At 42.0% G+C, this 13,112-nt stretch overlaps 1 protein-coding gene across 1 annotated transcript; it reads left to right on the top strand.

Moving 5' to 3' along the window:
• The first annotated feature begins 11,407 nt into the window (after positions 1-11,407).
• On the top strand, positions 11,408-12,697 carry LOC135499364 (uncharacterized). The gene has a single exon (XM_064790109.1). It carries the CDS (start codon positions 11,408-11,410, stop codon positions 12,695-12,697), a length of 1,290 nt encoding a protein of 429 aa, XP_064646179.1.
• The last annotated feature ends 415 nt before the right edge of the window (positions 12,698-13,112 follow it).

Here is a 13,112-nt window from a genome sequence, read left to right as displayed (position 1 = left end):
TCCAGTAAAGTCGCATCCGTCCTGGTCGCATCTGGGAGGCTCCCATACCATGTAACTGCCGCCTTGTCAAGGTACAAAGGGAACCAATTGGTAGCCGCTGCTCCATCCCACGTCATGGCCGCCCTGAGACGTGTCCATAGGGACCACCACAGATCTGTGTTCTGGCTTCCGTCAAATTTGGTGAGCATCACGGGTGCCGTGGTCGCCATATTGGGTACATCCGGTTCTGGTTCTGGTCCTTCTATGACGTCTTCTTCTTCTTCAACTGGAACGTTCAGTTTTGGCTGTTCCGGATCTTGTTCTTCTATGACTTCTACTTCTTCCTGAGCTGGAACATTGAGTTGTGGCTCTTCTGGTTGGATGTCCGGGGTTTCGAGTGCTGTTTCTGTGTTGGCAACGTCTGTGACTTCTGGCTCCGCCTCAGGTATTAGTTCGTCTAGTGCAGACTCGAGTTCAGGTTCTGGGGTTGCTTCTTCTTCTCTGTTTGAGGCTGTCTCCTCACTGGGTGTGTCAATCCAAACCAACCGATTTGTAACTGAAAGGTTCAAGATGAAGAGATGATATATGTTGTTAAGATGTCTTTTATTGTCAAGGTATTCCAGAAGTGCCTTTTCCGCTGAGGCCCTGGGTTATATAGTGCGCCCAGATGAATATTCTGATGAAGACTTTGACCAATAAGAGACCACTCAGGACCTATTTGGAACCCCTAAGGTCAACCCCTCGGGTGTCCAGAACCAATCAGATAAGTCTACTCAAATTGAGGCCACAACTTGCCTCCTTGGCAACCTTCGCTAGATACCAAACTTACTTGGCTGGAGTTGTTACATAATGGTAATCTCTTGGGTAAGCTATCAACGATTTGAAAATAACTCGGCTTTCAGGCCAAGCCTGCCTTGGCTTAAACAGTTGCTAAGAAAACACACACCTCACCCAATCTAGCTACTTTATAGAAATCCAATTTGACCAATATGCCTTAAACTAACTAAGTTACTTCACATAAAAACAAGTATGATAAAACCAGACTTATAAATCCTGACTTATATTGAGTTAACAAACCTCTTTGACATGCCGGCACATCTAAGTAAGGTAAGGTCAAGATTTAGGTCTTGGCCTGCCGTCAATCGTAGGCCGGCCTCTGTTGCAACATAATTCTTCACGTAATATTAGCAAAAGGTTAGGTTTCTAACATTGCTTATATATTTGGCTATTGACGGAGCCTACCAGTCTTATGCACATGCAGACAGCTGTGGTCGGGCCAGTAGTGGTCGGACCTGTCACTGCCACCACAAAGCGTTGATCGGAAAACTTTTTCAACATTGTTATTTTTATTAGTCAGTCTTTTGACATGGTCGATCGAAAATATATCCATGGAAATCTAAGCATTTCCATTCAAATCCAAGAGTTTCCATTCAATTCCATCACCGGGAACATGTTTCAATCAATGTCAAACATCCTTTGAAGTGTGCACCGTGAACTGGCGATAATACATGTAGGCATAATTTAATGACCATGTAACTCCACTAACTCCGTCTTGTTTGATCTTTATTTGGTCTTCTGACACCCGTCTGGCGTAAATGATAAAATTTGATTGGTTAGGGCGTGGCCTTCATGACAACCGGGCCTGTCTGTGAAAGCAGCGCTTGCAGCGCCAATGCTGTCGCCAGGAATTGGCATACGAATCACGGTGAAATCTACCGAACTGCTCCGAAGTGGATGACGTCAGGATTTCTGACCAATCAGCAGAGTACTATCAAATATTGGTCATGAATACGATAGTTGCTCATTCACCCGGCTAATTCATGAATGTACCCTGGTCGCTGGCCTCCATCTGGGATTTAATGTCCTTTGATCAACCGAAGTGCGGGCATGTATTGCCAGAGCTACGCATAAATTACCAGTATTGATTTTCTAGTGCGACATGCGGCCGGGTCGTGAAGCGGTATCGTTGGCGGGAATTGTTTCTGGCAGGCGATCGGGCTTAGAATGGAATGCAGGTAGGAAGCTCCCAAGAAGGATCCAAATCTAACCCACCCCCCTGTGATTTTTATTGCATTTCTGCAGGAATGTCAGGACCCAACTTTCCGATCGGCGGAGATTTGACATCTCTGATATTAACATGCGCTTACGGTACCACTTCACTCAGCTGAGAATCATTATGCTCAAGTTCCGTCCCGACACAACTTTGGAAATTTTTCAGCGGAATATATGGGCTCAATTTCTATGAATTTCATGCCAACTAAATAGCTGAAATCGCATCTCGTAGCCTCTAGATTTCAAAATTTTTCTGGGGGAGGGCCAAGACTCAGGCACCCTTCCGGTGCCTCCATGGTCAGTAATTCGGGCCAAAATCCGCCCCTTATAAATCAGATCCTGTGGAGAACACTGTAAGACCTAGGCACTTCAAATCTGGCCAACAGGAAGAACAGCCCATTGATATGCTGCTGACAGAAAATTTAGCTAATTCGACTTAAATTCTCGCCAGGGGGCAAAAGGCGTAAATAACAAAGACATTTTTTGTCGCTTTATTCTAATAGATAGAGGCTTGAAATAAATTTGAGGAAGTCTGTATGCAAGTAGGTTTCGATATAAAATTGGAATAGTTTTGATTGATACTACCAGTTGTATGGCGTTACGAAGCAAAAAATCTGTGTTGACCTAGATTTATCTTGATTTGAATTTCCCGCTCTTTTTTAACTCAAAAGAAATTCTTTTTCTTTTTTCGCTATACTACATTTTTTTCTTTTGATTTGGAAAGCGGCCATCTTGAAAAGCATATTTTGCCATTTAACATTCACCTTATGCTAAAGCTATGAACTTGAAATTCGGTACACATTACTCCTTACATTATATAACCACTGACACTGAATTTCATTCTAATCTGATTCTGGACTTGGCCACCAGGGGGCTAAAACTAATAAAGGTAAAACATGCAATATCTCGCTAATTAGCGACTTTTTTTCGATGATATTTTTGGTAGGCACTTCTACCAAGGATACATCACATATCGTACAGGTTTTCGATTTGAAGTTATTTTCAAAGTCACAAAGGTCAAATGGTGTAAGTTGGCATTTTATTGTAACTATGGCACGTTTCTTAATCACTAAAGCTATGAACTTGAAATGTGGTACCCATGACTCCCTATGTCATGTCACCTCTTGACACGGAATTTCAGTTCGATCTAATTTTTGCCTTGGCCACCAGGGGGCTAGAAGTTGGAACCTAAAAAGTGTGATATCTCTCTTATGAGTGACTCGTTTTTCGATAAAATTTTTATGGTAGGTTTCCCTTGCAAGGATACATCACATATCCTACGGGTTTTTGATTTTACCTGACTTTCAAGGTCACATAGGTCGAATGATGTAAATTGGCTGTTAGAGTGTAACTATGGCACGTTTCTTTACCGCTAAAGCTATGAACTTTTAATTTGGTAAACATGACTCCCTACGTCCTGTAACCTCGGACATTGAATTTCGATCCGATCTTATTCTCCACTTGGCCACCAGGAGGCCAAAACTAGAAAAGGTATAAAGTGCAATATCTCGCTTATTAGTGACTTGTTTTCGTTTAATATTTTTTATGGTAGGTACTTCAAGCAACGATATATCACATGTCATACCGACTTTGGTTTGACCTATATACTATCTTAGTTTTTTGCATGTAATTGAATTGGTTGTGCTATTTAGCAGTTTGCTGTTACTTTTATTTTTGCATATATAGTCGATATGCCAAGTCATAGATGCAGCTGAGCAAGTGGGGGTATCTCAGTGATAGCTCATAATCAATGACAATGTCTAGGCTCTAGTTACCTTTATCCTCATTTATACTGTATATGAAAATAATCACTCGGTGCTGAGTTTTATAGTTGCAAATCTTTTTTTCAGGCTGAATGTCATGCGTGCCATACAGCGGGTGGATGACTTCCTTGATTCTCTCATATCTCTCTTAGCGAATGCTCTCAGCCTTGACCCAGGAGAAATGAATGAAAATTCATTTGTTGACCTCTTCCAAGAATTTGCTAAAATTTTCTGTGTCAAATTTAGGTATGTATTTCAACTAACTCTATAGGGTCTGGGTGGCCCTGAAAACTTTCACATGTCTTGGAAACCTAGAGTAAATTGTACATTCTCCATGCATACATGGCTGTTAATGTAATCCTTTAGTTAGCCCGATCAATTATGATTGACTACGCCGTAATCGGAATAAAGCCTGTGAGATGCACTCATAGTTACCATAACGCACAGCACGCACTGGCGAGTGTTGATAAAAGGCAATCTCAACCACTTGGCACCAAAGTCACCGATAGGTGGCACGTTTCGTTTCTATTTGAGCTAGAAGGTTCTAAACTTGTGAGGACATGTATCTAGGGACCCTCTGTTCTACCCCAAAAAATTGTCCCGCTCGGACTTCAAATATGGCCGCCAGGCGGCCATCTTGAAAATTAAACAAAGTCGGATTGCAACCAAACTTCATGAGATTATATATCTATGTACTCTTATCAATACCCCTAATGTTCAGTCAAATCCTGTGACGAATATGGCCACCAGGTGGCCATCTTGAAAATCCAACAAAGTCCTAGTACTGCTAAACTGTTAAACAGATGTCAACCAATTTCCATGTGACATGTACACTCTTCAATAACCCTGCAATTCAGTCGACTTTATAACCAAAATGCTGTACTTAGTTGGTACCGGTAATTTTCTTTGGTGCCATTTTCAATTGTATTTTTATTATGACAACAAAAATATTTAATATACAAAGATGAATTTAGCCAGGGCTAAGGTCCCCGAGGGGACATTAGCAGCCCTGGCTGTACAGTTTGGTACAGACATATATTGGTCGTCGCGAGAGCAGACCCTTATTGTCAGGTTCTGTCATTATGTTTGTGGCAGCATGTGCCTAGCAACCATGCCTAGCAACGGGCATTTTACACTAAAAAATATCTTTAAAATCATTTTTTTTAAAATTTGGTTCCGAGGAATTGTTTGCAGTACATTCAGCCTCTTTGTCACCAATTTTGAGACAAATCGGAATAAAAGTGTAGACGCTGAATCGATTTGTTTCAGGTCCGTTTAGCTAAATGGCGAGATTGACTATGAATGAAGATAGTTTTAGCCCTAGGATGCTCGGCAGTTGTTGAATTGAAATGCAAATTGCGTTGCCAGTATTTGTCCTATTGTAATAAAACTTAAGTTTTCATTAAAGTTCGTTATCTTGTTCATTAAGTCCTTCGTCTCATGTAAAATGCGAAATGAATAAAATTATTAATTGGGAGCTCAAAATTGATGAGCGTGTATACGTAGCATGCAGGAATGTTGTGCTGGCCAGCGAGCAGTATGGTGAGTTTCTTCACAAAGCTACGTGTCTTTATCGATGATGTATGAAGAAACTACGAAGACCCAATGTAAGCAGTAATCTAATCTGTAATACTCTCAAATTTCAACGAAATCAATCAAGTATTTGCCGAGAAATTAGAAATTACGCACAACTTTACAGGATCGCGTCAGCCATAATAATGACATTAATGTACATGCAAATGAGGACTGTCACTTGCTCGTCAATACCGAGCAGCTAATCACGTGGGCATAATTATGATAATAAGGTACAGCGGTGGAAAAATTCAAATTCAAATTCAAATTCTTTATTACTCTAAAACGCTAAATAGTCTGGTTCTCTGACCTCGATCTCCGGGCTTTTGGTAGGGTTTAGGAACGGGTCAGGTAACAACAACCGTCTACAAATAACACGGCAGAAAAGAGGAGTGTTATTTTTAGATTCAGCCATTGTTGTAATTTCCCGAGCCAATTATCGTTTTACGGTCCAATTGAGCGCTGTATCTGTCCTAGGATTATGCACTATTATTGAACACATCATTCTACACTGTAGAAATACCGGAATTACTCTTAAAATGCGCGATTACGGTTATTTTATGTTTTCAGACAAAGGGGTTTCCCCATATAATGACGTCACTTTTAGCGATATTGTCATTTTTGCAAAAGTACGATTTGGGACGCTAAACCTTGACCGATTGCGTTGGTTTTTGCAGGATAGGTTGTTTATAATATTAAAAAAAATTAGGCATGAGAATTTTTGTGGAAATGGTGGTTTAAGCTATTGTTCTATTTATAGATTTTCGTTATTGCCTGACCTACGACAGCGAGAGTGAGGTCAGGAGCCCAGACTATAAAACGCCCACTAGGGGCCAACGGTTACATAAAATAATTAAAAAATTTACAATGTAAAGTTACAGGGTATACAAAATAAGATCACAAATATTTAAAGACAAAAACATAATAATGGAAATCAGGACAATATAGAGTTACGCAGTTTAAAGAACTCGTTGATAATCGCAGCAGAGGGAGGTGAAGGATTTTTCAGAAAAATTGTAGTCAGATCCGACAGAGACAGAAAATGGAGATCACTTCTATTACAACTGCAATGAGTTTTGCTGTTTTGACGCATATTTAGGGCACACCGCAAGGAAGTGAAAATCATCCTCAACCTCCCCTGACTTGCAAACCTCACACTTTCTTAGACTACAGTGTCTCCCAGTTTTGATTCTTAGACAATGGGCTTCCAGCATTAATTTTGTGATACAAGCCCTGTGTTTCACTGATTTAATATCATTTAAATATGTTTGAAGTTCAAATGAAAACATAAGATTACTATACATCGAGTTTTTTATTTGTTGCGATTTCACCAAAAATTTCATGTTGACAAATATCTCTAATCGTTTACTGGGCATTAGAGTATAATATTTTCCAGTTATCCACATTAATATTCATTTGATCAAGCCATAGGTACCCCAACCCGGAGGAATTAAGAACAACATTTCCAAACTTTGGGGACGTTCTGGCATCAACGCGACGACCCATATTCGCCTATAGGCTTGTTCTATATTTTAGCCACAAGGCAATATGAAAAAGAAAGGAAGAAAATGCAGGGGAAAAAACAAAACAAAAAACCAAAACACACTAGGTATGTAACAGCAATAACAATCACAAAAAAGTGTAAGTGACACCAAGCAGTTCCTCAGTAAATTTGGCTGCGCAAGAAACAATCTTTTGATTGATTATACATGGGAACGCTTGGTGCCCGTGAAGTAAAATGACAAGCTTTTGGTTTAGGTTTAAAGTGAAAAATACATGATTAAAGGAAGGCAGTTGTCCAAGGTCCTGAAGAAGGTCAGCTCTGATGTTTTGAGCAAGAGGGCACTGTAAGAAGAGGTGTTTTGTTGTTTGGGATCTGTAACCACAGGCACATGATGGATCAATATCAAAATTATGAGTAAAAAAATGATGTTTGAAAAGGAGGTCACATTTGACCTTATTGAGGTTTATTTCCTTGGAGCGAGATAAGTCCAGTCTTTTTGTAGTACATACGTCTGCTTTGCCTCTCAAAGAGGTTCTGAGTTTGAATTTAAAAGAATTACGCGTGTAACTTTGTTTGATGTGCGTGGGTACAGTTTCCCAAACTTTGATGGCACTCGGAATGGTAGATTTATGAAAGCGGACAGACATATTAGCAGGGAGTACAAATTGCCTGACATTGCGTATTCTGCCATCTTGAACTGGATTTACATACGACTGCACTACATTTTGCTTTATCTCATGTACTCTGCTCGCTGAAATCATGACATTTTTACTGTGGACATTGCTTATGAGACTACATTACATAATATCCGGGTTTTTGATTTGACATACTTTTCAAGGTCGCATGGGTTGGTTTATATTCGATGACGAAATCACATTCACAATAGAACAGTTGCAAGTACACACGTTCTGCAAAAGGCAGAAGGCAAAGATAAGACAAATGAAATACGTAGTCTTACAAATGAATATTATCGAATGAAAGACATAAATCAGAGAGAAGCAAATCATACTCATAATCTTGAGAGTACGTATTCCTAAGCAACAGGAAAACAGGACATACGCCTGGTGATTAACTCTTAAAATGACGTAAAAATGCAACTGAAATTAACCTGACGTAATCAATACAATAACAAAGGGCCGACGTGATGATGTATCATAGGAAAGAAAATGACTTAATACAAAGAGGCAGGAAAAAGAACCACCAAAATTTACAAACTATTCAAAACAGGGGTCAAATAGCCTTAATTGGCTGTAATTGGTTTCTGGAGCGTAACTATTGATGCTGGAATTTTCATCATTGAGTTATATGATGGTCTTATGGTGCCATTGTGTACTTTGGCACTTTCTCTCATTAGCCAAAAAGGTCCCTTTTTCTCACAAACTACTTTCAGCTATCCAAAGTAGTTTAAAAACTTTTGATCACAGCATAATAGTGAAAATAGTCCAGAAATTTTCATATCAATCTAGATTCTTCGTCAGCTAGAGTCTAATATCACTGTTGTGGCGATTGATTTTGGAATAGGCTGTAATGATGGAGGCTGTGACGAGAGACAACGTTTTGTAATCGTTGGAAGTTGCTGCGAAATAAAAGTGTTATTTTCGATATTCATTTGTGTTATGTTGCCGAAGTAGCGGGCCTAGGGAATCGTAGAAACATAAAATGGTCTCTATCGACCGGATAATTGACTTTTGATAAAATATCGATGATCGCAAAGTGACGAGGATCTTGACATTTGTCGGAACTGTGTATTGTGTACATGCTGTGTACATTTTTGTATGGGACGGTGCTGTTCGAGCTGAAAGCTGGATTATTTATAGGCTGTGCGAGAATTTGTGACTTTGCCGAGATTTTCTTGACATTTTGACTTTGTTTCGATGGAAATTCGTGTGGCTGGTGACTCGATGTTCCGTATTTTGATTCTGCATATTGGCATGATTGGCTGTTTGTAAACGTGTGACTTTAGTGACAATATTCAGGATTCATCGTTGAAAACTGCGTTGGAACAGAAACTTGCTGTGGTGTTCGATTTGACATTTGTTTTGGAACTTCTTCTGTCGCATTAATTTGTGGAATTTCGTAAAACACTGACTAACTTTGCCCGAGTTTTTGCGGTGTATTCGTGTGGTGTTCGATTTGTTGGCTGACTTTTCGAGTATCCTGCTAGAGTGAGTGTGAACACCAGCCCGATTCTCTCCCACAAACTGTGCGATGGTATGGTAATCTGTAAACTGTTGTCAAAAAATCGATAGGTGGCGTTCGTTAAATCAGTATTATGATCACATGCATATCGTGTATACTCGGTGAATGTAATTTATAAGATGGCAGAATTCGATTATCAGTTCGAGGACGAGATGGCGGAAGATGGCGTTGCAGATTCTGCCCGGGCTATGCAAAGGATGTCGTCCCCATATCTTGGGGAAAGAAGCAGCAAGCAGAGAAAGCCACCTACGTTTTCAGGGCTACAGCTGCTCAGTGACAGCCACCGACTATATAGATTTTATGGACAAGATGCAATCAGAGTTAGAGAAGAGCCGACGGGAGGTGGCCATGCTTACGGCTAAATTGCGGCACTGCACGCCAGTGCAACCACCAGCCAAGTTACGGTCTCAGGATGATGAGCAGCATGTTTCACAGGCAATGCCGTTATCGACCGGGCATACCGAGCCTAAAGAACATAGGAGAAGGCCATGAAGACGTCATCGCCAGTTATGCAGTCGGAGTCTAAGAGGCCACCATTGCAGTCACCTGATGCATCAAGCACCCCCCGAGTACACTTATCTATGATGAATATGAGTGACATCTCACCCCATCCCAAGTCGAGTTCGCTAGCCGCGGTTGAAGTTTCACCAGAGTTGTCAAGGAGAGAGCCAAAATCTCCTCAGCGTCAGCCCGTTGATGATAGCGCCAAGTTGAATTGTCTGTTTGAGTTTTGTAAGGGTAAAGCTGCAGCTGTGATTCAACCGTGTGCCATTATGGATCCACGTAAAGGCTATATCCGAGCCCTGGAGTTGTTGAAGGAGCGATTCGGTAATGAGTACCAGATATCTGAAGCTTGTGTAAAGCACGTGACGGAAGGTCCAGTGATAAAGGGGACTGATTCTACGGCTCTGCAAGATTTGGCTGATGAGGTGTCAAGCTGTAGTGAAACCTTACAAGCAATGAACTGTATCGGTGAAATCGACACGATATCAAGGGTCGTACAGATTGTTGAGAGGCTACCTCTGTTTTTAAAGTCCAGATGGCGTAAGCTTGCAGTAGATAAAGTGGTAAAGGATAAAGTTTATCCAGGGATACAGGAACTTGTAAATTTCCTACAACGTGTCGCTCGAGAGGCAAACGATCCCGTATTTGGAGTCACCAAGCCGTCGGAGCAAGACTGTTCAAAGAACGATGGTCGCACCACTGGTGGAAAGCCACAGGGTTATGTGCAATGGAAAGCATGATCCCACACTACAGGTGAAGCCAAGAACCTTGCGAAAGCCAACATGGAATGCTACATCTGTGAATCCACACACAGATTGTTGGACTGTCCTGTTTGGAAGTCGGCGGCCGTGCCAAGGCGATGGAGCCTAGCAAAGGAAAAGAGGTTATGTTACAGATGTTTGGCGGGAAATCATATGGGTAAAAACTGCCCCCGCGGGAACACATGCAATGTCAATGGCTGTGGTAAAAGTCACCATTTCCATCTTCATGAAGACCGACCGTCACCAAAGTCAAAAGCCGACCCTGCCAATAATGCCAACAGTTCCTTTGGTACCAGTGATTTGCAGCCTAATGTACCCATACAGGTTGTGCTGCGGACGGTTCCAGTGTGGTTAGTTGGTCCAGGAGGAAAGAGAGTGCTGATAAATGCCCTATTGGATGAAGGATCTGACAGGTCTTATGTTCGAGTGGATGTCGTAACAGCTCTGGGAATAAGTGGAACTGAGGAGAATTTGAAGATTGCTTCAATTGCTGACTGTGTGTCACTGGACAGCCAGAAAGTAGAAGTTCAGCTTGAGAGTATAGATGGCAGCACGGTTCGGAAGATGAAGATCTGGACGATGAGTGACATGTGCAGAAAGCTACCGATACAGAATTGGAACCACCACAAGACTAAGTTTGACCATATTGCTGATTTGGAGTTTCCTACATCATCGGGTAGGAAGACTGTTGATGTTTTGATAGGATCTGACTACCCAGAGTTAGGTATCGCCCTTGAGGAGCGTATTGGAAAACCCGGCGAGCCAGTCGCAAGGAGAACACCGCTTGGTTGGACGTGTGTTGGTCCTCTACCCTTGATCAATGTACATCAGACCACCACCAACTTCACGATGAGCTTTCATGCCACACACGAGTCAACCGATCAGCAGTTGCAAAAGTTCATGAGGACATCCATACTCCAGAAGACAAGATGGTGATTAAGAAAACTAAGAGTTCGATAAGGAAGTTACCAGACCGGTTCGAAGTTGGGATTCCTTGGCGTGAAGACCCTCCGGATTTAAAAGATAACAGAATAGTGGCTGAAAGAAGACTTAGATCACTTGAAGCCAGTCTGATGAGGAGACCGGAAGTAGCCAAAAGATACAAAGAAGCATTTGAGGCGACTGTCGAGAAAGGATACATCACCAAGATATCATCGGAAAAAGCGCAAGAACCAGGATGGTACCCGCCGCATTTTGCCGTGATCCGGGATGATAAGCAAACTACGAAGGTGCGCATCGTTTATGATGCTGCAGCAGCCTACGAAGGAATAAGTCTGAACCAGAAGATGTTCCCAGGTCCGAAGCTGCAACGAGATATCTTGGAGATCCTGCTGAAGTTTCGCTTGAAGTCTGTTGCCTTAATCGGAGATATAAAGGAGATGTTTAATCAAGTCAGTATGGCGGAGAAGGACAGGAAGTTTCACCGGCTGTTGTGGCGGCATCTCGATCCAACAGCACCCATTGAAGTTTATGAAGCAACCAGATTGGTGTTTGGTGATGCAGCATCTTCGTTTTTGGCGCAGTTTGTAACAAAACATCAAGCCGAGGCAATGCGAGAGCAGTATCCGGAGGCAGCAGAGGTTGTTCTCAAAGCAATATACATTGATGACGTAATCGACAGCCTTGAAGATGATGATGAAGCCAGGCGTATGCGCCAGGATCTACAAGCCGTTTTGAAACCAGCTGGTTTTACAATCCGCCGTTGGTGCAGCAATAGACTTGCTTTTCTAGAAGGGTTGGACGAGTCGGAGCAAGAATCTGGAGTTAATCTGGAAGAGTCGGTACTTCCCAGTGTGAAGACCCTTGGTGTTGAATGGGATGCAGCTTCGGACACGTTTACCTTCATCTTAAGCAGTACCGAGCAGACGATTACCACGAAGAGACAGATTCTGAGTCGTAATGCAACCATCTTTGATCCGTTCCAATTCTTGGCCCCTGTTGTCATCCGGGGCAAGATAGCTCTGCAAGAATGCTGGTTACGTGGAATCGGATGGGACGATGACCTACCAGATGATATCCAAACTAGACTTGACCAGTGGATAGGAGAGCTACAGCGGGTGAACGAGATTCACATCCCTCGGTGTTATCGCAACAGGCCAGTTGAAGATATCGTGAAGATGGCCCTACATACATTTACAGATGCCTCGAGACTCGCCTACGGGGCAGTAGCCTATCTTAGGTACCAGTATACAGATGGAGAAATTGGGATCAGCATGGTAGCTGCAAAGTTTAAAGTTGCTCCACTGAAGAACGTTAGCATTCCCCGGCTCGAGCTGATGGCTGCAGTTACAGGAGTGCGTCTAGCCAACGTCATGGCCAGGAGTATATCCGTCCGATTACTAGATTGTGCCCACTCGTTGTGAAGAAATAGACAATCAGACTTTGAACATTGCGCTAGGTGATGCTCCGCTAGCATCCTACGCTTGAACTTTTGTGATGATAACTTGCGTTTGGATAGTTGGACATTATGATAACTCGACATAGTGTGGTTGTTTGAGGAAATTTGGATGGTTAGAATCTCCGCAGCAATTGGGGTCCAAGCCAGAATAATGCTTCCCAATTGTTGGGTGCACGCCGTGCGCTGCCCAGGCTGAGTTTCTTAACTATTTTAATTTGCTCTTTTCTCGTGTTACCAGTTAATTTGGACTTTATTCGTTAGACGTGTGCACTAGTATTTTTTATCACCGAGGTATTAATGTATATCACTTATATAAGTTCTTTCGGGATTCAGCAGATCCATATTAATTTCGGACATCTAGCATAAGGATTGCTTGTTGT

This window comes from Lineus longissimus, chromosome 15 (genome assembly GCF_910592395.1).
Source record: "Lineus longissimus chromosome 15, tnLinLong1.2, whole genome shotgun sequence".
Taxonomy (NCBI): domain Eukaryota; kingdom Metazoa; phylum Nemertea; class Pilidiophora; order Heteronemertea; family Lineidae; genus Lineus; species Lineus longissimus.
This window is presented reverse-complemented; position numbering and strand designations above follow the sequence as displayed.

What these genes read in the sequence shown, in the direction of transcription:
- LOC135499364 (XM_064790109.1), top strand. Translation starts at nt 11,408, where the DNA reads ATGAGGAGACCGGAAGTAGCCAAAAGATACAAAGAAGCATTTGAGGCG.